The 27,986-nt window shown below is 40.6% G+C and overlaps 1 protein-coding gene across 1 annotated transcript; it reads left to right on the top strand.

Moving 5' to 3' along the window:
* Positions 1–136: 136 nt before the first annotated feature.
* slc1a8a (solute carrier family 1 member 8a) lies at positions 137–25,542 on the top strand. The gene is made up of 11 exons (XM_026143059.2): positions 137–405; positions 11,122–11,201; positions 12,714–12,929; positions 14,885–14,927; positions 15,006–15,213; positions 18,679–18,778; positions 19,770–20,003; positions 20,153–20,347; positions 20,552–20,686; positions 20,783–20,885; positions 22,088–25,542. The coding sequence occupies exons 1-11, from the start codon at positions 157–159 to the stop codon at positions 22,250–22,252; spliced, it is 1,728 nt and encodes a 575-aa protein (XP_025998844.1). The 5' UTR covers positions 137–156; the 3' UTR covers positions 22,253–25,542.
* The last annotated feature ends 2,444 nt before the right edge of the window (positions 25,543–27,986 follow it).

Here is a 27,986-nt window from a genome sequence, read left to right as displayed (position 1 = left end):
CCTCTTTAAGCCTCTTAGTCCTGTAAGTCTGCAGGCTGTCTGCAGAGCTACCTTGTTGCTGATCAGTGATCATTTAATCCTTTAGTGGAAAGGGTTGGGTCTCACAGGTTTGTCTGCCTGCCAGCCACACATATAAACACTCAGATCTTCACAGGTATGGAGGAACTTCTGTTACCGAACGTTGAGGAGGAGGTGCGCTCTGACAGCAGCTCGTACGCGCCTGGAAATGCAGAGAAGACGATGGGGGACCAAATGAAGACTTTCCTCCTGAAGACAGTGAAGGGGGACCTGAGGACGGTGAAGAATTTCTTTAAGAGGAATGGGCTGCTCACGCTGTCAGTCATCTCTGTGATCACCGGCTGCACGCTAGGCTTTATGTTGAGAGGAAGTCAGATGTCTACACAGGTACTGTTCACCTTACAGCAAACAGCATGCCATTAAACTCTCAGCTTCACATTTACATCACGTCATTATGTCGACTGGGCTTCTTTCCTTCAAACATCCTGTTAAGTCACCTTCAGTGGTGCTGCCAGGAGCTCACCTTTAAGCTCCTGTATTGATACTGTCCAACACTTTTCCTATTAATTACTTCTCTCAGCTTTCTGCTCAGTAGCTGCCTTTAAACACTCTGTTAGGATGTAAAATTTCAGCTTCTATGTTTACATTTTCCTGTGAAGCTGAAGGTAATATTTAAAATAACCTAAAGCTTTGTGTTGATATTTTTATTTCAAATGTCTTTACGTTGCTTCGTGCCTCGATTTATTGCGATATATCTTTTTAAATTTAAATTTCAGCTTCTGTGTTGATTACTTTTTTTTGGTTTGTTTGGTTGGTTTTGTTTTGTTTTCTGTTTATTTTATATATTTTTTGTGGAATTAAGTAAAAAGTATGCAAAACACACAGTAGCAGAGAGGGATGGAAGAGTTACCAAATTAACAACATATAATAACATAAAAAAGAAGATAAATCAAAAAACTGAAAAAAAAACTGCTGAACTTTTGATATTTTAATACAAAGGTTGGAGTCTTCTCCTCCACTTCTCCTAAACTCCAGTGGAGGAGTTCAAGTATCTCGGGGTCTTGTTCACGAGTGACGGGAGCTCGACAGACGGATTGGTGCTGCAGCTGCAGTGATGCGGACGCTGTACCGGTCCATCGTGATGAAGAGAGAGCTGAGTGTAAAAGCAAAGTCCTCAAATTACCCATCAATCCATGTCCCTACCTTCACCCGTGGTCATGAGCTGTGGGTAGTGACTGAAAGAACGAGATTGCGGATACAAACTACTTTATTTTGCTACAGAAATTAAGTCTTCCATTAAATGAAATCATGTCTGTTTAATAGACTCCAGTTTGCATGTAAATGAGAAAAGCTCTGCACGCAAAAGTTAGTTAAGGAGTCCCTCAGGGTTCTGTGCTGGAACCATTATTGTTTAAATGACACACATATTATACAGGCTTCCCTTACACAATATTATTAGAAAACATACATTTTCATTGCTATGCAGATGATACTTTATCTATGAAGATACAAATGAACTAGTTGAATTGCAGGAATGTCTTAAAAACACAAAGGCCTGGATTACCTCTAATTTGCTGAATTCAGGTAAAACTGGAGTTATTATATTTATAAGGCCCCAGTAACACTTTGAAGAATCTTGGAGTTGCTTATGCCCAGGACATGTCCTTTAACACACATATTAAAGTAGCATGTAGGGCTCTCTGCTATTATATCTTCTATTATTTGTGATGTTTAGTTAGTGCATCACTCAAAGACAAACATGTTGTCTTTGAGTGATGCTGAAAACTCGCTAGTTATTTGTTTTTTATTTCTAGACTGTACTATTGTAATTCATTATTATTAAAAGCTCCTTTCAGTTGATCTAGAATACTGCTGTGAGTACTGACAGGGACTTCTCCCGTACTGGTTTCTCTTCCTTTGATCCCTATTTAAGCCAAAATTGAATTTAAAATCAGAGTGTAAAGACTACGTTGGTAACTGACTGCTGGTTTAAACTGGCACTATAACAGTGAAATGAACTGAATCAGTTTCCTTGAATTCAGTTCAGTTTTAATTAAATAGTGCCAAAAACAGTCACCTCACGACCCTTTCGCACACCTTCAATGAGATCCAGAGTTCCTTTACGAAGACTGGTGAACTTTACAGAAGACATCATTGTTGTAGGCTTCTGTGGTGGTGATCGTTCTTTTGCAGCAGCAAATGGGAGACCCACTATTAGAGAGGGAAAGATGGATGTAGGAAAATAAATCCTGATTTTAAAAACATTTCAGCATTTACATTTCAACAAGATAACTCTTTATTTACAGCCTAAGTCTCTGAAGGGGCATGAAAAGTGATAATGTGCAGCAACTATACTTCTCCAGCACTGCCAAGTTTGCTATGTTCTACAAGAAGAACCAGATTTTTTTTTTTAAAAAGTGTGACAAACCTGAAGAATAATTCACAGGGAATTTGACACAGTCATTACTGTAAACAAGAAAGAAAAAGACAGGCTTCAGAAAAACTGAAAGTCCAGGCCAGGCTAGATCCAGAATGAAACCCACCACAAGTCCAGGCCTGAACCCAACAGAGCATCTCTGGGGAGAAATAAAGGACAGTGAAAATTGTTTTTATATGTGATTGATTAGCAACATAGTAATATAGGTTGTGCTTCTTAGTTTCTAGTTCATATCAAATTTTTCTTGCTTACTGGATTATATATCTCTCATTAAGGAGAGTGAAGGACACAGCTGAAGGTAAGAAAGAGAGAAAAGTTGTCAGTTCCAGCGTTTGGATAGTTTAGTCCAGTTAGGTTTAGGTTTCTTTAATCACTGTTTTAATGAAACTAAACGTAGTAAAAATGTGACACTTGAATTTATGGTTTACATTTCACTCACATTTTCTTGTACAAACCCAGTGTTGGGGCACTCTAAGAAAAAAAGTAATGTATTTTTAATTATTCTTTACTTTTTTAAAAGATCTGTATTATATATTATTACTGAATTACTCTCAAGAATTACTCATAACAACATCCCAACAACATTATTACATGCTCAAAGGGACTTCAAAGAAGTCACTGCAGCGATTCTACTGTAGCAACATGAAGAGGCAGAAAGGCTCGTCCTTGCTTCTGTTGCCTTCAGTTTGGGCTCTGTCTGCTGGCCTGGGGTCGACACACACTCAGCACTTTAGTTTTGTGTAAATATGCTGTCTGTGCAGCTTGCAAGGAGCCCGTGTGTGTTAGTAGTATAAACGCAGTTGCTTCTGTCCTGGACGCAGCTTGCTCTTCACCATCGCGCCCTTGGCCTTTTGTGCATTGAAAGTAAAAGTAGTGTCTATGGCTTCATTTCAAAAGTTTTTTTTTCTTTGCACAGAAACTGAAGTCAGCTGGTAGCTGACAAAGGCATGATTGATGTTTCTTTCTGATCATATCTCCTGATCTCCTGATCAGAACCTGTGTAACACAACAACAACATACTTGTAACTGTAATGTGATTATTAAATTTAATGCAGTAATGTGTTACATTACTGCATTTCCCAAATTACTCAGCCGTGACATCACTCTGGGGTGTTGCCTAGCTTCTTGATTGCACAGTATCTCTGCAGATGCTTGCAAAACCCCAAATTTCTCTAACAGAAGAATGAAGTTTTTCTGTCCTTTTATGCTTTCTATATGCAGCATGCAGATAACTTAGGAAGCTTTATAACACAAGTGTCAATATAACTGTAACTGTAATGTAATTATGGATAACAGTAACAAGTTACTTTGTAACATGTTAACCCAGCACAGGTAATGGTTCCGGTCAGCTCTGTGAAGAACTATATGAACGTTTAAAAAATAAAATTAAACAAATGTCATTTCATAACAAGATTCGTTTTTACATTGTCCAATGAGTTCTTACTGTTAAACACACCAAAGAGAGATAAAAGGGAAAACTACAGTTTGTATCAGAAGCTAATTATCCAGATATGTGTTTACACTTAAACAGCAAATCTCCTGCTGCAGAGCAAAGATGATCAAACTGTTTTGATGTCTTGGGCAAGACACTTCACCCTACCGCCTACTGGTGTTGGCCACTGATGGCGCCAGTGTCCAGCAGCCTCGCTTCTGTCAGTCTGCCCCAGGGCAGCTGTGGCTACAACTGTAGCTGCCTCCACCAGCGTGTGAATGTGAGAGTGAATGAATAGTGGCATTGTAAAGCGCTTTGAGGGTCTCGAAAAGCGCTACATAAGTGCAATCCATTATACTGAGGACATATATCAAATAGAATATTTCATTTTGTATTTGCAGGAGTTTGAGCATGTCTGGTTGCAAAGCTTAATGTACTTAGCATAATAAATAGCTGTTTTTACATTTCAACCTGATACTCATAGGATTACAGATAAATCGAGCACCGTGCAGTTTCAGAGATGCAGATATGCAGGATATGCAGTGCCACTTAATTTCAGCAAAACTGGTCTGTTAAGTTTCCATGTTGAGGGGAACTTTTTCAAGAAATGTAGAGGTCTCTGGCCTGTTAATTCTCTGGAGGATACCCTGTAGTTGAAGAAAAACAGTGTCACAGAGCTTTAAGAGCAGCCAGTCCAAATCCACCAACGTTAATCCGTCCATGTAAGGAGTGCCTCTCATGCTCTCAGAGGGCTCCTTCTCTCTGAGCTTTTAAAAGAAACAGTTAAAACAAAGCTGTTTGTGCAGCCTCTGAGCATCTTACTGTAAATATAACCAAAACAACTCTATGATAGTATAAACATAATAATAATGGCTTCCTTTGATCACTGTTGGTTATTTTTATATTCAGAATACAACATGAGTTTTTTTTCATTCATCTTTTTTTCATCAGTTTTTACATTTCAACACAAAATCATAGGATAAGTTCTTAAGCGATTGTTTAACAGTTACTAATTATACTCTTCTAATATAATGTTAATAAATAAAACCAACTCGGTTAAAAATGTTCATCTAGAAAGATTAAAGTTACAGATGAGAAATAAAACTGTTTACATTAATTGTTGCAAGCATGATCAGAATGACACCTCTGTGTCCTGTTTCACAAATCAAACAAAGATTTTAAAGTTAACTGAGATTAACTTAATCTGAAAATGTTGATGTGATTTTAATCTCCATCACTGTCAATCTGTGTGTCTGCAGATTCAGAAAACCCAACGAAACTACTCGGTTATGTGAAGTAAAACTGTGACCTATGAGCACATGCACTTCAGAGCCTGTGAAGAATTGATCCCTCTCAGCCAGACTAAAGTCACCCCGGCCGATTACAGCTGGACCACTCAGTGACTCTCCTGTTCTTTCTCAGTCAGTCACGTTTATTTCTCGAACACATTTAAACACAGCTTAAGGAGACCAACATGTCAGTGATATCATAGTGGGCATGGACAAGCTGTTCTTTAAACACTCACTAATTAATTTATTTTTATTTGCCTGCCTGTATCAGAGATATATGTTGGTTTAATTAAAATACGCAAACTTGTTTCCACAAACATAAATGACAAATAAAATAATGTCAATCCTGCAAACTTATGAGAGAATACTGAAGTGAAAGACTTCTTCTTCATTTTAAGTTAAATGCACTTTATATAAATTTAGTTTTAACAGCAGTTTTATAAAAAAAAACAAAATAAACAACAGGAAAAAAACATTTTGAATGAGCTGCATTTTTAGAAAGCTGAGAGTAATCACAGTATTTGCATTATGTTTTATGACACAGAGATTTATTCTTGCATCCTTGTGGAATAAATGTTTTTTGGTTTTATTTACTTTTACATCTACCATTTAGTTTGGTCCTAAACTGAACAAAAAACGTGAAAGAAGAGAACGACAGGAATGATGCAACAAAAGCACGACTGGTCTGTGTCATATCAGCAAACACATCCAAACATCCTAACTAACAGGGACTATTTTTAGCTAGATAGAGATAATACACAAAGAGGCCAATCCATCATTCTGAAAGATAAATACACTAAATAATCATGACTAAGTAATTAAGTAACCAAGTATCAATAAAAGGCAGCAGTGTGATCATAAATATTGAGGCCGATGAATTCTTTGCTGGAAGCTCCGTTTATGTGGTGCAAACTTTCACAAATCCTGACTGAATGATAAACTTCTGTCCTTTGTGTTAAATGATAGAACATGAGGCATGATGCCATATTTTAATGGCTGTAAAAAGAAAGATTATTTTATTTTAATGCATATTGTTGTTGTTTTTGTTGTTGTTGTCTAAGGAAATTGCAAAGAAAAGCATCTGCACTTCTTTAAGTTACTTGAAGATGTTTCACCTCTCATCCGAGAAGCTTCTTCAGTTCTAAGGTCAAATGGTGGAGAGTCCCAGATTTAAACCCAAGCACGACATCCCGGTGCATTTCAGACCCAGCAACACACTCAGACAGAAACTGGTTCACCCGAAAGACAAAACGCCAAAACGCAAACTTAACAATGTGGTGTATGCTGTACAGTGCAGCGAGGAATGCTCAGACCTCTACATCGGAGAGACCAAACAGCCACTTCACAAGCGCATGGCACAACACAGAAGAGCCACCTCCACAGGACAAGACTCAGCAGTCCATCTGCATCTAGAGGTCAAAGGTCACTCTTTCGAGGATGCCTATGTTCACATTTTGGACAGAGAGGACAGATGGTTTGAAAGAGGAGTGAAAGAAGCCATCTATGTCCACTGTGAGCGACCATCTTTGAACAGAGGCGGGGCTTACGACACCAACTCTCTGCCATCTATAATCCAGTTTTGAGATCCTTCCCAGACGCCTTAACGCCCACTCACATCCTGGGCCATCTGACCTCAGGACATCACATGATAAGGTGGGGCCAGGTTTCACAATGAGCTCACCCGAAACTCTGGCTGATTGGGACCCACACCCAGTTTCACACCTTGGCTCAGGCGATTAGAGGATCATCAGGGGTCCTTTTGTCCCTCTGTGGGGGGAAACTCCCACTAGGTTTCTATCTGGGACTCTCCACCATTTGACCTTAGAACTGAAGAAGCTTCTCAGATGAAGGTGAAACGTCTTCAAGCAACTTAAAGAAGTCCAGACGCTTTTCTTTGCAAGCTCCTTTGACTACGATGACCTGGATGACTGAGAACCTTCACAGACATGTTGTTGTTGTTGTTACTATTTGGTGTTTAAATTTTATTTGTCTATAACAGATGAGATCGAATTGAGGACCTGATGTGTTTGATTTCTGATAAAGACTCTCAAATTTTCTTTTTTTTTTGTTACTCTCTTTTTATTAAACAACCTATATAAACACAAATAATCCAAAATAAACATAGAATCAAAAACAGACGTAGAATAAAAAAAAAAAAAAGAAAAAAAAACCCAGACGGGTGTACCCTCTAGTGTGTATGTACTCACACGCACATATTCACTCACACACCCATATTCTTAAGCATACATACACATACCTACTTACATATGTGTTCACTTGTAGTCTCATACATACTAACATATACATATAAACACATAACGATTCAAAAATGTGGCATATATAGTTACAGAGATTCAAACAAGATCGGGTCTCCTTAACCGGATGTAGTGTTTCCATTTACCCCAAATTTCACTAAATATATCAAACTGGAGTCTTTTAATGAAGGTAATTCTTTCCATTTTAAACATCCCATGTACAGTCTCATGCCAATCACCCAGTGATGGAATTTTCACACTAAGCCATTTCTTGGTAATAATTTTACGGGCAGCCAAACTCAGGATACCATACAACTGCTTAAACATTTTATCTACATTTACTGAGTATAAATATCCAAACAAAAGTTCGTCCCAATTAAAGGGAAGCTGCATACCAAAAATAATCTGCAACTCAGAGTGGATCAATACCCAAAAAATGTTGATCCTTGGGCAAGACCAGAACAGATGGAAATGTTTTACTCCTTGGGCCCCACAATTTCTCCAGCAATTAGAGTGATTAAAATAATGTTTACTTTGTGCAGGGGTAATAAAAAACCTACAGATACTCTTCCAACCGTAACATCTCCATGTATTAGAACTAGAAATTCTCCACTGAAAAGCGCACTGCTCATACCAAATGTTATCTGATATTGCTATATTTGTTTCGCTTTCCCATTTTTTTTTTGATGTAGGTAGTATTCCACTTCTTAACCTCTTGTATACCCTTGTACAATCTTGAAATCACCTTAAGGCCTGTGTCAGCATGATAAGCCTTGACAAATATACTCAGAACAGGTAAAGAAAAAAGATCTGTTCTCTTAGGTATAAAATTATATAGATGATGCCTAATTTGTAAGAACCTAAAAAAGTCAGTTTTACTTAACTGGTATTGATCTTTTATTGATTGGAAGTCCCTAAGAATTCCGTTATCGTAAAACATACAATATGCCGTTAAACCTTGTCCAGACCATTTTTTTATATCTTACGTCTAATTCATTAGGTAAAAAATCACTGTCAAAAGCGCACCATCTTAAAATCCTAACCTCTTCAATCCAATCATTCTTATTAAGAAATTGTAACCAGAGTTTTAAAGGTAGGTTAATCCATTGGCTTCCTTGATGAATTTGTTTTTTAATAAGTGTCACATCCCCTAGAATTGCCTGAATTGGAGAATCTTTTAGGGTCACTGTTTCTAGTTCTAGTTCTTTCCATCTCGCTTGATAATCTACATTACACCAACACACTAATGTCCTCAATTGAGCAGAAATATAATAGTCTTTCAAACATGGGAACCCCAACCCTCCTTTGTCTTTAGCCAACTGAATAGTTTGGTACTTAATCCGTGGTTTTTTCCCCTGCCATATAAACCTAGAGATTATTTTGTCCCATTCCCGAAATTGTTTGTCAGTTATTTCTACAGGGAGTGTTTGGAACAGGTAGAGCATCCTGGGCAAGATATTCATTTTAACTGTATCTATACGTGATTCAAAATTTAAAAATGGTAATAAATTCCATCTTTTAATATCCTCATTTATTTTATAACTTAAAGGATTAAAGTTTGCATTGTATATCTTAGACAGATCTTTAGTAATATTTACTTCATCTGCTCCGTCTCCCATTTCAAATTGGCTTTAGCCTTAATTTCATAATTGGGCTCATAATTAAAAGTTAATATCTGAGTCTTCGATATATTTAGTTTATAACCTGATATTGAACTAAAGATCTCCAGAAGTGACAATAGTTTGGGAAGAGTAGTGTTTGGATTTGTCAAATAAATCAAAATATCGTCAGCAAACAAGGAAATCTTATGCTCTCGACCCCTAATCTTGACTCCAGTAATAGTATTGCTTTGTGTCACCCTTTGACTCAGGGCTTCTATGAAGAGAGCGAAGAGTGAGGGGCTTAGAGGACAACCCTGACGTGTCCCTCTCTGTAGGTTAAAAACATTCGAAAGCGCCCCGTTAACTTTAATTCTTGCCCTTGGTGATTTATATAATGCTTGTATAATCCTGATAAACGATTGATGGAATCCGAATTTACCCATGACTTTGTATAAAAATTCCCAATTAACCCGATCAAAGGCCTTTTCTGCATCTAAGCTCATAAGGGCCATCTGAATTTTATTTTTTCTTAACATAATCAATAACGTGTAGTGTTCGGCGAACATTATCTTGTGTTTGTCGAGACTCTCAAATTTTCATCAGAACCTGTTCATAAGAGCTTACAGTCAAGTCATCTTTATTTAAATAGCACATTTAAAGGACATCAAGTGTCTGCCAAAATGCTCAACAGAGGGATAATATAATCAAATAAAAAGAATTGAAATCGATAAGATGAAAACATATAACATAACAGTATATAGCTCACTGGCCACTTAATTAGTTACACCTTGATAGTTCCTGTTAGGACCACTTTTTTTGCTTTCAGTGCTTCATTAATTCTTTGTGGCATAGATTCAACAAGGTGCTGGAAGGTCCTCACTTCCTCAGAGATTTTGGTCCAGAGAGACATTATTAGACATTATAGCATCACAAAGTTGCTCCAGATTTGTCAGCTCTACATCCATGATTGAAATCTCATGTACCACCACGTCCCGATGGTGCTCCACTGGACTGAGATCTGGTGACTGTGGAGGTCAGTCAGGCTGTGGCATGTCAGGCATGTCAATGATCCTCAGTTGGTACTAAAGCACCAAAAGTCTGACAAGAATCTGCTCACTATGACACCTCCACATCCGGTATAAGCTGTTTGTAGGCAGGTTAGAACCATGCTTTCATGCTGTTAACACCAAACTCTAATTCTACCTTCCAAATGTTGCACCAGAAATGAAGACTCATCAGACCAGGCAAGATGTTTTCCAATTTTCTTTAGTGCCGTTTAGGTGAGCCTGTGTGGTTTTCAGTGTCCACTTTGCATTCTTACCTGCTGCTGTAGCTCATCTGCTTTAAGGCTTGATTCACATACTTTGGTTGTAATTAGTGGTTATTATATCTTATCATCTTCTGACCTCTGGCAGCAACGAGGCATTTTCAAACAGACAACTGCTTCTCACTGAATATTTTCTCTGTGTATCAGACAAAGTGAATGTAAGATAAATGCTTGGATTGAAAATTTGGAAACTGAAATCTCCGTGGAGGATTGGAAACCAGGTTGTGCTGTAATTCTGTGAAAACACATTTCAGACTTGCATGCTAACATTATTTAATGGAAATATATGGAACTCCTGTCAGATTCAATCATCTAAAAACGTCATATCTTTTTAAACATGGACCCAGAGTTTCTGTGTGGACAAATGGCATGTTGTAATTATCCATTATGTGCACTGAGTTTATGAAGTTTTCAGTGATTCAGCACGATGTGCGTCATGTTCAGCGTGTGACCCTCTGTGGGTCTATGACCAATCTGTGTCTCTCCATAAAATCTGTCCAAAGGTTTGTTCCAACTAAAAGTTTAAGGCCATGAAACAAAACTTTAAGCTTTGTTAATCGATTTCTTTTACATTAATCTCTTGGTTAAAACTTTCAGAGAAATTCATGTGATTCAACTTATCAAATGTAAATGAATAAAATCTGTTTAAACTGTTACAAAGAGCTGGATTTAAGACCTTAAATGAACATTTTAAGTCTAACAGATTACAAATGAAAACCTTTGTTATTTTTTTTTTTAAAGTGATTGTTTTTGTCTCTACAGGCCAAGATCTACTTTTCTTTTCCTGGTGAGCTGCTGATGAGGATGCTGAAGATGCTCATCCTTCCTCTCATCACGTCCAGGTGGGTCAAAGTACCGACACACAGTATGACAAGGAAAATCACTGTAATCAGAACCATGAGGCTTTGCAACAGTCTGCATTCTGTAGGGTGCAGTTAGATTTCCTTAAAGTGGACTGTTTTGTATTCTTGTACTAGAGTAGCTTTGTATGATTCAAATAATCCATCCAGTCATGCACATGGGCTGTGAGAAATAGTCCCAATCAAATAATTATTTTTTATGCTGGGCCTTAGTGCAGACCCTAAGTTCACCCTCTGTCTGAAACATTGGAAATAAGCTATTTTAGCTCCTCCCCCTTGAATATAACTTTCTTCTGATAAGATGCTCCTCTCAAACGTCTTCAACCCAAAGGTTGAAGAAGCCGGTTAGTGGAGCTTCTCTGTTCACAACCATAGATGCACATTTAAGGATGCGACCTTTAGAACAGTCTGAAGCCTGAGTTTGTGGCTTGCAGGGATTACTTGTACAGAGGCTGATCTCATTATTTGAAACTCTGGCCATATGAACCCGTGAGAAGAGAAAAGCCCCCTATAGAACTCTTAGATTTAGAAGGCTGTGATGTTAAAGCTCTTGTTTTAACAAAAGCACCTTAAAGGATCATCCCACTTCATTTGAGCTTGCTGTATTTCCTGTGTGTTGTTTTTCTGCAGGTCAGCTTTGCGCTCCTCAGAGAGTGTATCTATGACGTTAAACATGAACTGTGCCAGTTGTGTTAAACTATTATTGTTGTTGTTATTATTATTACAGTTATTTCAGTTAAACATGCAGTACTTTACCTGTTTGTTAGGAACAGTCCAGTTGGCCTTCTAATTGAGACTAAATCTACCAGCAGGTGTTTACAGTGGGACCACATTTTTGTCTGTGTGTTACCACATATGTTTCCTCACCCACATTATTAAAGAAAATCCATAAATTATGCGTATAAAAATATCAAACAAAGGCATATTAACAGCATATTTATTTGGAAAGTTTTGCCTCGAGATACTGATTCTCACACTTATGACACTTATAACATAAATCAAAGTCCAGTCCAATGACAGGACTCGTGGACTTTATTCATATGAGTGATTTAAAGATTCTCCTCCATAAATTTTCAACTAGAAGGGTAAATCCTCTAAAAGAAAAACATGGATAGCTCCACATATTTGACTTGACACAGACTTTCATGGCCGTCCTCAAACAACCTCAGTGTGATTTGTGTCTCCTCCCAGCATCAAATCTACGCAATAAGACCACCCACAAAAATAACTGTGTCCATGGCTTTCTATCAGTAACATTTCAGTCTTTTCTTAAGTAGTAAGTACAGAGTAGTTTTCTAACAGCAGAACAGGATTCTGCTGTTAGATATGTCCCCAAACTGGTTTTAAAACAAATAGTCTGAAGAAGCAGAGATCTGTTATAGATTTTCTTATTCAGTACCTCTCAGTCAGCACTATGGCGCAGTTGTGTATCCTCTCTGTTGATGGATCCAGACTATTTTCTAAATCCCCCTCTGTCCTTGCCTTGCTGTGCAGTTTAATGTCGGGTCTATCATCGATGGAGTCGAAGGCATGTTGCCGAATGGGTGTCCTCACCGTCACATACTACCTCTGGACCACCTTCATCGCTGTAGTGGTCGGCATCTTTCTCGTGATCATCATCAAACCAGGTGTGGGCACAGAGATGGAGAGCAACCGGCTGGGTGGCGGGCCTGTCATGACCTCGGCTGATGCCCTCCTCGACCTCATCAGGTGTGACAGGTCAAAAGTCAGCTGGAGACTCTGGAAGGGTCCCTGCCAGTTATTTGTGTGGTGATAATTGTTCTCTGTGTTTGAAAGAGCAAACTGTAAAAGAAAAAGTGAAAGTAAATGCTAAAATAAAGGAAGGAAGGAAGAGGACCCCAATGCAGGACTTGTGACACAGGCTGAACCTAAAACACAGCTTTTATTAGCTGGCAACTGACTGGTTAATAAAACACAATGACAGAGCAGGGCAGGAGCAAACTGACTGAGAAACTAGGTCTAGTGGAGAAACATACAGACAGATGAGCACACAGCATAAGGGATAAGAGAGGAAACAGCAAAGAACAGAAGCAGACTGAGGGTTCAAATACACATGAGGAGACTAGGACAGAGTGGACACGGCTGGGGAACACAGCACAACAAAATCAAAATAACAAGCCAGAGGAAGCAAAAACTGAACGTAACACATGAACGTACAAACTTAGTAAAAAAGGGAAATCAGACTACGGTGGAGATAGGACACAGAGAGACGGGACGGACACAGGGACAAAACTGGGGAGACAGAAAAAGGATCAATAAATCAGGAATCAGGAAACTGACAGCACAAAAACCAAGGTCATCGTAAGTCCAGGAATGTGAAAATAACACTATAATCAGAAGACTATAATGCACAGAATACAGAACAAAAATACTGTTATGGCAAATGCAGATGGACGCAGGGAGCAGAGTTGTGGTGAAGACAGTTTATTTACTGTGATGAGGAGGTTTTACAAGTATGTACAATAGCGTATGAATGGGGACGCGGAGCCAGGACGTGCAGGTGACGGAAACACACACAGGTAGTGCCCTCGATTTGGTACTGTTTATAAGCCTCCAGACGGAAACAAACCAGACGAGGCGAAATCCTGGGGAGGAAACAAAACTCCTGACAGTCACCAGAAATAATCCAACGGCTCCAGCAGGCAGGGGCAGAATTACAGACTCCAAAAACGTCAATACTCCGACACTAGTCTTCTGTCGGGAACACTTCTGAAGAATGCAGCTGACGAGTAACAGGTGTGCCAGGTTCAGTGACTCAAACACCACATAACCAGAACCCAACTCCTAACAAATACAAGGTTATCAAAAATACAAACGCTGTATTCAGTGTGCTGAATCTCATTCTGTTTTGCTGTGTAGTTCGTAAAAAGTTTCACATTTAACTTGGAGAATGTGCAGAAACTAAATGTGCCAGGCTTTTCCTCTAAACAACAACAACATTTCCATGAACCTCGGTTGTGCTGGTTTGGAGGAAAACACATCAAAAGGATAATTCTGGTTTATTTCACTTTGGTACATGTCCTGTAATTGTGCTTGTTGCATCTCTGTGGCCTCTGTGAGATTCAGGGAAATGAGGATTGGTGCACAGCAGCATAGAAACGTGCACACAGCTTTACAGTTTGTTTTGGGTATTAGAGATCACCGTCCGGATGCACATCCACTCTGACATGTTCAGCTGAACTGAGGTCAACAAAACGTAGAAAACCAACACACACTCTCTCTTCTTCTCTCACACACACAAATCCAATTAGAGTGCAGGGCTGATCAGTATATTTTTAGTAATCCTGCAGGGATAAGTGATAGATTAACCAAGTCAGTGGCGGTGCATGATCTCTGCTGTGGCACGTTGGCAGACCAAGCTCTCGTGCCATGTTTGAAAGTCACTCCCATGTTGGAAGGATTCGTTGGATTGTTTACCTCCTGAGGTGATGAACCCCTCCCAGCAAACGGTGCAGACAGTCATCCTGTAGAAGAGCCACCCAAGTCGTGCTGCTAAATAAAATTTATTCCAAAATAAAAAATTAATAAGAACAAAAGAACAACATGGAGGAAACTTAGGCTCCTCCTATGCAGAAGAGGCAACGGGTGGGAGGAGTTTGTTTGTTTGTTTGTTTAAAGCTAACGATGTAATTTGTTTATCACAGAAACATGGTTCCTTCCAATCTAATTGAGGCCACATTTCAACAGGTAAGACAACAGAATCGTGTTGTTTCTTTAATGCTACAAGCTTGAATCCTGTAACTAAATATGATTTTCTTTCTTCAGTACAAAACAGACCTGATTCCCATCCTCAAAGTCCCAACCAAAACAATTCAGCCCAACTTTGTCTATGTGATCCCTGATGACAATGACCCCAAAGGGCGCATGGTGTACCTCGAGCTGACTCCTCCTCCAGATGTCATATACAAGACAAGTCCAGGCAGCAGCCAGCAGATGAATGTCCTTGGCATCGTTATCTTCTCTGCAACTATGGGTGAGTGGGATCGGGCTTGGTAACATCGTAAATTTTGAAACCTCATCATTAGCGTTTTAACTGCCAACATGTTGGTTTTTGTAACCAGAAATGACCTGATCAGAAATGACCTGATCATTTCTTTTTGGACTCCACTAGAATATTGTTTGAATGATTGACAGTTAAAAATAATCTTTATTCATACTTCTATAGTGTAGCCCCTAAGTTCATCCACCTTGTGAAACAAGCTTTTCCTGCTGTGAGGCCCTTTAACTCTTTTCTGCTTGAAAGCCTACTAAGAGTAACCCTTGAATCTTTTTTTCTAAACTGAGCAGTTTCTGTCATATCTCAGGCACAGAAGCCTGAGATATGACAGAAACTGCTATTTTGTTATATAACAAACTAATGTTATAAGATATTCTCTTTATATGACATTATATGGGTCCCAGAACTGAAAAAAACTGTCTGAAACTGAATAATCAGAGCACGGTGAAGTCTATTCTTTTGGCTTGGAGAGATTACTTCTTTTATAATATGTGCATGAGCACGAGCAAGTGTGACAGACAATAAGGAAAACACAATAGTTCCACTTTCAGGTTGTGTGATGAACCAGTCAAGACCAATTTTTCTTAATTTTGATTAGATCAAATCAAATAAAATCACTTTTATCGTCACATCACATGTGCAGGTACACTGGTACAGCACATGTGAGTGAAATTCTTGTGTGCGAGCTTCACAAGCAACAGAGTTGTGCAAAATACAATAATGTAAACAAGCAAAATACAAGAATGGCTACATCTGAAACTAATAAATATATGTACAATATATAATAGTACTGGATGTGTATACAAAATATGTTTTTCTACGTGTGTGTGTGTGTGTGTGTGTGTGTGTGTGTGTGTGTGTGTGTATACATATTTTACAAATTAAATAGAGTAAACAATAAAATAAAATATATAAAAAATATGCAGAGTTGGCGGCACGGTGGTTAGCACTGTTGCCGCACAGCAAGAAGGTCCTGAGTTCAATTCCACCATCAGGCCGGGGTCTTTCTGTGTGGAGTTTGCATGTTCTCCCCGTGTTTGCGTGGGTTCCCTCCGGGTACTCCGGCTTCCTCCCACCGTCCAAAGACATGCAGCTTGTGGGGATAGGTTAATTGGATAATCCAAATTGCCACTAGGTGTGAATGTGAGTGCGAATGGTTGTTTGTCCCTGTGTGTTGGCCCTGCGACAGACTGGCGACCTGTCCAGGGTGTACCCCGCCTCTCGCCCTATGACAGCTGGGATAGGCTCCCCCCGCGACCCTGAAAAGGATAAGCGGAAGTGAATGGATGGATATACAGAGTTGGTTGAGACATGCAAAACAGTGGCATTACTGTACAGTATGGAGTGCATAATGTTGAAGTTCCAGTAGTGAAGCTGAGGTGTCTATGACATGTTCAGCAGTCTGATGGCCTGATGGAAGAAGCTGTCTCTCAGTCTGCTGGTACGGGACCGGATGCTGCAGAACCTCCTTCCTGATGGAAGCAGTCTGAACAGTTTATGGCTGGGGTGACTGGAGTCCTTGATGATCCTCCCCGCTTTCCTCAGGCAGCGCTTCCTGTAGATGTCTTGGAGGGAGGGAAGCTCACCTCCAATTATCCGTTCAGAGCACCGCACTACTCGCTGGAGAGCTTTGCAGTTGTAAGCGGTGCTGTTGCCATACCAGGTGGTGATGCATCCAGTGAGGATGCTCTCAATGGCACAGTGATAGAAGGTCCTGAGGATGCGGGGGCTCATGCCGAATCTTTTCAGTCTCCTGAGAAAGAAGAGGCGCTGCTGCGCCTTCTTCACTGTTTTGTTTGTGTGTACTGACCACGTAAGATCCTCAGCCAGATGTACGCCAAGGAACCGGAAGCTGCTCACTCTCTCCACAGCAGCGCCGTTGATGGTGATGGGGGTGTAGATAGATTAGATAAAACTATATTAATCCCTCAAGTGGGTTCCTCCGGGAAATTCGGTTTCCAATAGCACAGCACCAACAGAAGTTACAGAGTGTGAGCAGAAATATACCACATATATAAATACAGAGCCATATATATGCATATACAGGGATAAATAGAATAAATAGGAATAAGAATACAAGGGAATTGCACATTTCAAGTATTGAAGTCTATTGCATTGTTGGATATTAATAATAATGGATTGGATTTATAGAGCGCTTTTCAAGGCACCCAAAGCGCTTTACAATGCCACTATTCATTCACTCTCGCATTCCCTCACTGGTGGAGGCAGCTACGGTTGTAGCCACAGAAGCGAGGCTGCCATATCGCGCCATCAGCCCTTCTGGCCAACACCAGTAGGCGGTAGGTGAAGTGTCTTGCCCAAGGACACAACGACTAGGACAGAGAGTACGGGGATCGAACCGGCGACCTTCTGGTTACAGATGCGCTTCCCAACCCCCTGAGCCACGGTCACCCCATTAACAAAAAGTATTTCACAGTGAAAGGCACTACAGCTTAGTTGTTCCCCCCTCCTTTGTCCTCCTGTTTCCCCTCCCTCTCCCCTCCAGAGAGGAGTTAAACAGTCTGATGGCGTGTGGGACAAAGGAGTTTTTAAGTCTGTTAGTTCTTGTCTTGGGGAGAAGCAACCTGTCACTGAAAAGACTCTTCTGGTTGTTAATGGCCGTGTGCAGAGGATGCCCAGCATTGTCCATAATGTCCAGCAGCTTCTTTAGTGTCCTTTTCTCTGCCACTGTCACCAGAGTGTCCAGCTTCATGCCGACCACAGAGCCAGCCTTCCTGATCAGTTTCTCCAGCCTGCATGAGTCCTTCTTTGCTGTGCTGCTCCCCCAGCACACCACAGCATAGAAAAGTACTCCAGCAACCACCGACTGATAAAACATCCTCAGGAGCTTCCTGCAGATGTTAAAAGACCTCAGCCTCCTGAGGAAGTACAGTCGGCTTTGGGCTTTTTTGTACAGGTGCAAAAAACAGCCCGAGGTACTTGTACTTGTTGACCACCTCCACCTCCTCCCCCTCTGAACTGGCAGTGGCCCTGCTCTGGACCTCCCGAAGTCCACACCTTAGTCTTTGAGGTGTTGAGTTGCAGGTGGTCTGTGTGACTCCATGTGACGAAGTTCCTCACCACACTGCTGTACTCCTCTTTCCGATCATCCCAGATACACCCCATGATGGCCGTGTCATCTGCAAACTTCTGAATGTGGCATAATTCAGAGTTGGTGTGTCATAGTGCCAGGAAGGGGGGGAAGCGAGGGAGGTAGGAGAGTGGGGAGAGGGCTCTGTAGGTAAAGGTGAGTTTGGGGGGGTTGTGTGCTGGTCAAACCTGTTGAAGAAGTTGTTGAGTTCGTTTGCCTTCTCCACAGTCTGTGATGGTTTTCCCACCATTCCAGACCTCCCTCATTTATGGGCAAAGTCTGTGATAACATTTACAGAGCTGAAGCTTGCATAGAAACGCAAGCATAATCAGTGTTTATGTGTGCTGCAGGTTTGTTGCTGGGCAGGATGGGAGAGCGAGGAGTCCCACTGATCAATGTCTGTCAGTGCATCAACGAGTGTGTCATGAAGATCATCAACGCTGCTGTTTGGTGAGATGAAAACTCAGAGTACAGTCATACAGCTAGGGGTCTGTTTACCCCCACAATAACTTCAAATTGACAAACTGATGTGCAGATTCTCAGTTTGAATTTGAGGGGTTGAACAATGCCATGCAGAGCCTATGTTACAATTGCAGCTTTCTACACCTGTGTTTGAATCAAAAGTGCATGGTTGGCTTTGTAAATGAGCCATGAAAGCTTGTAGTGACTGATTCATTTGACTGTACTGGTATTCACATTACTGAAAATGAATCTCACTATCCCAACAAAGGTGAGCTTAATTAAACTAAACCACAAAAACAAATCCCACTGGGTGGAAAATAGTCACAACAACACGCATTGTGTATATTTTCTTTATTATATTCTTAACTAGCTGTGTTTTTGTGGTCATATGTGTCAACTGTCAAGACAAATACCAAATACGAGGAGATTTAAAACTGTAGCAAGGCTTTAAAACCTTAACGCTCAACACAAACAGATGCAGCTCTACAGGTTTTATTCTGTATGCATGTATACACCTAAGTCTGAATCAACCCTCAAAGAATGCTACTGTTGGTGAGAGCACCCGTAACCAGAACCATTCTCACCAACAGTACAGGACTTCTAAGGAATGATCAAAAAATGGGAGAAGAACAGTCACGAGGTTCCTGAGAAGATGATCTTAAATGGGAGAGGCTGTTTTTTTTCTACATTTTTTAAATTGAAAAATATTTTGCGAGTTATTTTAATATAGTAACTCTTTCTTGCAAAACCCGATCAAATTTTCTAAAATAATGCTCAGTGGACTTCAAGAAATCTATGTTCATAATTCTAAACAAACTAATGATATCTGAACTCCACTCAAGAACAAGGTATATATGAAAAATATGTGAAATGAACATGAAAGGAATGAATGTAAAACATTTAAGTTTTGCCTTAAGCTTCAGAGACAAACTTCACGTTTAGCTCTTATAGGATTCATAATGATGTTCTGTTCTTCCAGGTATTTTCCATTTGGGATTATCTTTTTGGTGGCGGGGAAGATCCTGGACATGCAGGATCCGAGCACACTGGGGAAGAAGTTGGGCTGGTACGGTGTTACTGTGCTCACCGGGCTCTTTGTTCATGGACTTGTCCTCCTTCCTCTCTTCTACTTCCTTCTCACCAGGAAGAACCCCTTCAGCTATATCCGTGGCCTCCTGCAGGCCTTGGTCATCGCCCTGGCAACCTCCTCCAGGTCAGCCCTACTTTAACCTGCTTCCTACGCTTCAGTTAGTTAGTCCTGGAAAGGTTCATAGCAAATATGCTAAACGCTAACTGAGGAGTGAAGATACGAAACAGAATATGGGCCTATTAATCTTTTGTTTGAATGCCACCTGTCCACAGCTCTGCCACACTGCCTATCACCATGAAGTGTTTGCTGGAAAACTGTCATGTGGACCGGCAGATCGCTCGTTTTGTTCTCCCAGTGGGTGCCACTATCAACATGGATGGGACAGCTCTCTATGAGGCAGTGGCAGCCATCTTTATTGCTCAGGTTAATGACTACGAGCTGGACTTTGGCCAATTGGTCACCATCAGGTAAAATGAGACAAACAGTTACTTTCACTTTATCTGTACAGAACCAGTCTGTGTGCATGGGAGACACAGATTATACTCTCCTGTAGCCAGTGGAGCCTTTTAAAACTTTATGAAAATACATAATAAACATTGAAGAAGCCTGCTGTCTGCTCATGTTCTTTCAGTTTTGATCTCTAACTCTCCTCATGTCTCCCCGTCTTCCAGTATCACAGCTACAGCCGCCAGTATTGGAGCAGCTGGGATTCCTCAGGCTGGTCTGGTTACCATGGTAATCGTACTCACATCAGTAGGCCTGCCACCAGATGACATCACACTAATCGTAGCCATTGATTGGATCCTGTAAGTACTGATTATGGAAAATCACAGGTTTCAAAGGATGGAATCAGTCCTTGGTGAGGTGGTCTTGTGGCATTTTGTCTTTCCTTCTCTCTGCAGTGACAGGTTTCGTACCATGATCAACGTTCTTGGTGACGCCCTTGCAGCAGGAATCATTGCGCACCTCTGTCGGAAAGACTTTCCCCTGAGCACAGCAGGAAAGGTAAAACCATGATCGATTACAGCTGGTAGTTTCTATTTGCCAGCATGAAAGGATTTGCTTGACAGCACTCTTTGAATTGACCGATGCTATGAACAATGGCAAAGTATCACTCCTCTTGGAAGAATTGGTCAGTCCAGTGAGTGCTGTCCAGCAAAAACTACAAATCATGTTTATCATGTGAGAAGTTTGTAGACCTTGGTCTTGTCAAGTCAAAAGACACTGTCGAACATTCAGCACCTCTTATTAAAGTATTTAAGTGATCATATGTACATATATCAGGCTGGGCCTGTTTCTTCTTGTACTGGCCTAATGTTAGAGATAATCCAAGGCTGAAAGATGGATGCTGTACAAGCATCCCATTCTGGAAAAAGAACAGTTCAAAAAATTAACAGAAAGCCCAAAATGACCATGAAATTTGTTCCTGTGATTAGCGGATGTAAACCTTTGACCACAACTGTATATTAGTATGATCCTGTTTCTAAAAAAGATTAATTTAAAAAGAAATGCTGTGTAATAGGGTAATATAACAGAACGTAGTGATGTGCAAACTGTTTAGAGTTTGTTTTGAATAGAAAATACTTAAAAACTCCCAACAACAAATTCACTCAAATCAGCAAATTCAAAAACATTTGTGTCTCATCGTTGTATTTATGGGACTTTTACCTTTATTAGAGGGTTTGGGACATGTTCCATTTATATGACTGTCTTTATATGACCAACTTTACTGACCACATATCTCTGTATGTACCTGATGACTATAAACCTGAGCCTGTGACCTGTTTCTTCATTCATGTCTATGGACATAATACGATTACAGCAGTAGGTGTGTTCAGATTGGACCAACAACTACAAAGGATTAAAGCTCCTACTGTCATCCTGAGCCTCAGACTAGCTCCTCCCATATCTACTGAACTCAGTGCTCCATGTTGCCAGGAAGAACAGTCTGTTAATAGCACACCAGAAGCTGTTTCTGTCAACTTACCAGCACTGATCAACATTTCTTGAGTTGTTTTGTTGCTTCAAACACCTCTTTGTGAGAAGGCAGATGTTCTTTTCTGTGTTCTGAATGAAGTTGAAGTTAGTTAATCTAGATTAGCAATGAAACTCAAAGCAGGGGCTAACTGGTCGTAGCTAGTTTGCTGATTAAGCATGCTGATCTTGCTGCAGTAAGAGGCTAACATGTTTTTGCACTTCATCTGCAGCCTGCGCCGTCCTATGGGACGCAGACTCCGCACAAAAACTCCAACACGGTCGATGTGCCAATGACGGAGATGCACACACACAAAGACTGCACGTTCGATTTGACGGGTGACTCGGTGAGCCAGATGAATGCACACACAGTCTACTACAACATCTGCCAGGTGTGAATGGAGAGAGTGGAGCAACTCACCTTGCAAAGGTCCAACTGGGTCTGTGAGACCTCATAGTGCCATCTGAACAGGATTGTTAAGAAGAGATTAATTCTATACAGGAACCTCCTTCTTGGTGTCAGCTTGATTAAGCTAACTTGAGGTGGAGGTGGCCAAAACTGGACTGCTTATTTCGGAGCTTCTCTTGCTCATTAAGGACAAGAAATGTGTGAGGTAACACATTTCAGCAGCCTCTATTGTTCTCATTTTCAGCACTCCAGCAACCCCTCAACTCATGTGTTGTCTCAAAAAAGCTCCTGTCTCTTTCAGGCCTGGGCATAAGCCCACATTCATCTGATTAGGCACTTTCTGGAAGCCTGCAGAGGGGCAGCACCCAGTGCTCATGAACAGCACAGAGCAGTCTGAAGCTGGCACTTTTTGTTCACTGGGATTACTTTTACATTTAATAACATCAGAGACTGCAGCAGTGAATGCAGGACAGAAAACAAGAAAAAGCAGATAGGGTCCCTTTAAAAGAAGCCCTCCAGCTACAGGAATTGCAGGCTTTATTGCATCGGCTTATTTTGGTCCACTGTGGCTGAAATAAATGGGTTTGTGTTGCTGTGCTGATCATAGCCACCATGTGGTTAGAATGACTGGGTGTCACATGTCACGAATTAAAGCCACCTAAATGTCAAACTATTGTTTTTATTATTATTGTTTGTAACTGCAGGTAAAATGAGTTTTCCTTTCAGGAGAAGTTCATTTTATTCCGGTTTCATATAAGAAATCCAGTTCCTGATGTTGCCAGTGGAAACATGGAGCTGTTTCCACTGGCAAGACACTGGACTGCGATCTGATTGGCTGATGCTCGGTGCACACACTGGGTGAAGGGTTAAAGTGTAATGAACAAATTCAAGTGCTCTTCCTCTTGTAGAGTCAACCTTCTTCTGATTCCTTTGTATACAGTAGCATGCTGGCATGCGTTCTCACTGACTTCATGCAAAGTCGAGGTGCATTATTTTCTTCTTTTTGTTTTTTGTTTTTTCACTTGAATATTGCAAAGGTAAACAAAGTGCTGTGTGGATTTGTGGAATTTTGTCGATGACAGTTGCAGCTAATGTGAACAGATTTTAATTTAATTCTGGGTCTACTAAACATTCAGAATTAGTTACTTTCAGTGATTTATCAGAAGCCTCTGGAGCCACAAAACCAACTTTCTGTTAAGGCCAGGAGATCTGAAAAGCACACCACAAATAAGTGCTCTCAATTTACTAATTCACTTGTAAGGATTAATGAAAGGAGCTCTGCATAATCTATAGCAAAATCAGCATTATGGGGCTCAAGTTTGTGCATAGCTGATGCTCACACTCCATCCTCAGTGACAAAACATAGTTGACAAGGCTTTTCTGAACCACTAAGATGTACTGTATGTGCTATATGTCTTCTATGTAATACAACAACTCATGTCATCTGAGTTGGCGTGATGAAGATACCAATACTGGCTACGTGCTGAGTGACGTCATGCTTATGTAGCTCAAGATGCAACCAACAGTTGCAAGGGAAAAATTTGGATGTCAGCTACAAATTGAAAGGTTGGTAGTTGGATCTCCATCTGCTCCAGTCAATATGTCAAATATCCTTGGGCAAGTTGCTCTCTGATGCATCCATCGGAGTATGAATGTGTGACAGATAGAAAGCATTTACATAGAAAAAGTGCTTGTGTGAATCGGTGTGAATGGATAAAATGGGTCACGAAGAGGGTGCTGTACCAAAAGCCTCCTTGTGATGGCTTTGGTTGCTAGCAGATTACCCATAGTTTGTTACCCATAGTTTGTTACCCATAGTTTGCATGTAAGACATGAGATTATATGCAAACACTCAAAAGCTACTCGCCAGATGGTAGTCAAACTGTAAAAACTGCAACACAAGGCAGATATGGAGAATAACTGCCTTTAACGTAAAAGTTACGTCTCAGCACAACAATCAACACGTTTCAAAACACCCAACTCTATAAAATACATATGTCTATATTAAATTAAAAGCACAACAATAAGTAACTGGTATGTAGAAATTGGTATTCTGAGAGCACAACGTTGTCAGTTGCATGTTGTGTTTGTTGTTGTGTTTATCTTCACAATAATATTTCCAGGTCCGAATGTCAGAAATTCATCAATCTAAACAATATGGATCCCTGGAAATTCTGACACAATAATAGTGTTATTAATGTTTTCTAATTATGTACTTTTCTAACCTTTCCAGTACTTCTTAGCTGTGTATGTTACCTTGAGTTTGGGAGTCTGTACTGAAAATAAAAATAGAATGAAATATTGACTATTTATCTTCAGGGCTAAAAGTGAGATGGAGAAATTAAAGGAAAGATTAAAGATTTGTATGCTGCATGAGTTGATGTTCAGTGGTTGAGATACAGCTCTTTAAACTGCTTGAAGTGCCCCTGAATGTCTCTGTTTTAAAGTAGCTTTTTGTTTGTTTGTTTGTTTGTTTGTTTGTTTGTTTGTTTGTTTGTTTGTTTGTTTGTTTGTTTGTTTGTTTGTTTGTTTGAGTTAAATGTGAAAATGTGGACCTGCCTTAATCTACAGTTGTGGTAAGAAGTTACATACAATACATCATAGGGATAAATCCAGCACCAGTAACTTAAGGAACTAAGTTAGTACATGTATATACAGTATTGATTCTATATATAAACATCGAGGCCAGGGGTGGGCATTCTCAGTCCACGAGGGCCGGTGTCCTGCAGGTTTTAGATCTCACCTTGGGTCAACACACCTGAATCACATGATTAGTTCGTTACCAGGCCTCTGGAGAACTTCAGGACATGTTGAGGAGCTAATTTAGCCATTTAAATCAGCTGTGTTGGTTCGAGGACACATCTAAAACCTGCAGGACACCGGCCCTCGTGGACTGAGATTGCCCACCCCTGATCTAGACCCAATTATGATTTTTTTTAAGTCATTAAAGGTATAATGTTCAATTATTCCACTCTGGGAAAAGAACAGCACTAAAAACCATTAAAAGCTCAGTGTTACCATGGCAATAATGCCCATGGTGAGTGAATGTAAACTTCAGACCACAACTGTAAATACTGTTAACCTCATTGTTCTTCTGCCAACACACACCATCAGCCCAACAAACGCTAGCATTTTCAACTTTTACTGAAGTTTTACTGAAATTTTGTCTTCATCAAAATGCATCTTGTTGTATGACACTTGTGTTTTTTTACATGGTGTGTTATTTGTCATTTATGTTTGTTTGTTTTTAAAATAAATACATGTTAATATATACATAAATTCTTTTTCATGAGGATATTTCTGTACATATGTCAAAGTGAGTCAAAAATATCCTGCAATGAATGGAAAGCCAGAACTTCCAGACTTGCAGAACTTGACCTCCATCCATCTTTTTTGACTTATTCAGGATCAGGTTACAGGGACAGCGTCCTAGCAGAGCGAGTGCAGCCTCAGAGTGCATGGGGCCGTTATAGCTATGGCGCTGAAAGTCCAGTGATGTCATTTGTATGTAACACAAACAACACAGCAAATGAAAACATTGAGAAGGTGCTATACCTGCTGCTAAACGTGGTAAACGTGTGCACTGACATGTTGCTTTGTGTGAAGCCATTTCTCTCCTGTGCTTTCAAAAAGGGCAGTTTTGATTTTTGTGAAGGAGCTGCTCCTTCGTGCCACTGACTGACCTATCGGCAGTATGCAGTCTGTTGACGTCACATTTTCAGTGGCGTGCTTCACTTGGAACCCAGAGCAGTAGGTACTAAAAAGGTACCTGGTACCAGGTGCTACCAAATAATGGAAAGCCCTAAAAAAAGAATTGAGTCACGCCGGGCCCAGTAGGTACTAGTGGAAAAGGGCTATAGAAAGGCCAGCCACCCTTTGAAGAAAACTCATCTCCACCTTTTAGTATCTACAATGTCCTTCTTCCAGTCACTACCCACAACTTGTGACCGTAGGTGAGCGTAGGGACACAATTACCTTTTATTTTGTTCATAAAAATTATAAACTTGGTGACGAAGGGCAGCCATGGCAGAGTCCTATCCTAACCCTAACCCAATACTTATTGTCCAACTTATTGTTGACAATGCGGCCCAAGCTCTTGCAATGGTTGTACTCCGACTAAATGGCTTGTGGGAACAAGTCAGACAACCCACACAGCCAAAGCACCTCACAAAGGAGGGATGCAACTGATCACCTTCTCTTCACCAAGTTCACAAAACCCATGAGAACCCAGATGCACCTTCAAATATCTTTGAAAGGAGAGAGACCTGATCCAGCATTCTGTAACCAGGATAAAAACCACAATGTTTCTCCTGAATCTGAGGTTAGACTAATGATGAAGTCAGCAGGACCCCACTCACACTATACAGGTCGTGTCCAAATTCATGGGCTGCATCCTCCTGAGGCCGCGTTTGTAGACCGATTACGTCACAGCGACGCGCCGAAGGCTGTCCAAATTTGTAGACTCCTCCGAATGCAGCTGACAAATGCGTGCTCCTTTTCCCCGAATTTGAAGGATGGGTCGGGTGTGTCCTTCGTGGCCCATCATATCCCAGAATTCATAGCGCGGCCCAGCCAAACTCCAGTTTCCAGCAATGGCGGCCGCTACTAAGTTTTAAAATGACTCTTATTCATCTTTCTGGGTCACAAAATAAACTTTTAACATATTTTCAGGTGAGAAAGTAGCTGTGTAAACATCAAATATCTGCTCGGTTTATCAAGACACCACATATTTGCAAAAGTGCTTCGACGTTTTCGGAGACGTCTGTTACCCACCAGCTCGATAGCGATAGCCGCCGAGAATGGCACAACTCCCGGCACATCATTTTCAGATCGCTGCTGACTTTGGCTACTCGGTTTAAACGTAATATATAATTCACTTCGACAACCTAAAAATGTTATTGTTGGGCTTTTTTCAGTGTTTTATTTGTTCGTGAGTAAATCAGTTTGGCTGAGATTAAAGTGATTAGATTAGATAAAATAAAACTTTATTAATCCCCCGGGTGGTTTTCGCACAACTGAATAAAGTCAAACAGAAAACTGATTAAACAGAAGTGTGAGACGGTCGAGCGTTTACTCCAGTGTCCTGTTATATTTTAGATAGCAAGCAGAAGACAGCCGAGTTGATTAAACTCCACCGAGACAGCGGTGACGCTAATCTGAAGGCTAGACCGTCCAATTTCACGGCCGTTTACTTCCGGCCTACCCGACCTTCTGAGGCCCACGTAGACCACAAAGGCCGGGTCCTCAGGAGGATGCAGCCCATGAATTTGGACACGACTATACTGTGTGAGTAGAGGACTGCTTTCTCTTACTAAGTTGCCCGACAGTGTGCCAGAATCACTTTGTGGCAGATTGAAAAATGCAGCAATAGAAAACTTGCCAAATATTTATCTGCTAATGTCAAACAGCTTACTCAAACACAACAGCTGATTTACAGTAAATGCTGATTGAAGAATGGGATGCCATCTTTATGACCATGCTGGTGAGCAGCATGAGGAGGTGCCAGGCTGCTGTGCCTGTGTGTTCTTCCACACGCTACTGAGGCCACAGTTTATCAAATAAATGAATTGTTAAATTGCTTGTTTCTGCAGATTTCAATCATCTAATTCAATAAACCACAAAAGTCACAATCAACTCCACAGCAGAATAATCTGTTTGGCAATGGAAGTTTTTCATGGGTGCAGCCCACTCAACTCTGCTGCTCAACCCACCAGTGGATTTTT

Source organism: Astatotilapia calliptera, chromosome 15, assembly GCF_964374335.1.
Source record: "Astatotilapia calliptera chromosome 15, fAstCal68.1, whole genome shotgun sequence".
NCBI lineage: Eukaryota > Metazoa > Chordata > Actinopteri > Cichliformes > Cichlidae > Astatotilapia > Astatotilapia calliptera.
Note: the sequence above shows the minus strand (reverse complement) of the source record. Positions and strands in the feature narration are given on the sequence as shown.

Bases quoted from the DNA above. Each gene is read 5' to 3' on its own strand.
- slc1a8a (XM_026143059.2), top strand. From the start codon at position 157: ATGGAGGAACTTCTGTTACCGAACGTTGAGGAGGAGGTGCGCTCTGAC. The intron at 18,779-19,769 runs GTGAGATGAAAA...CTGTTCTTCCAG, and splicing joins ATCATCAACGCTGCTGTTTG to GTATTTTCCATTTGGGATTA. The intron at 20,687-20,782 runs GTAAGTACTGAT...TTCTCTCTGCAG, and splicing joins GTAGCCATTGATTGGATCCT to TGACAGGTTTCGTACCATGA.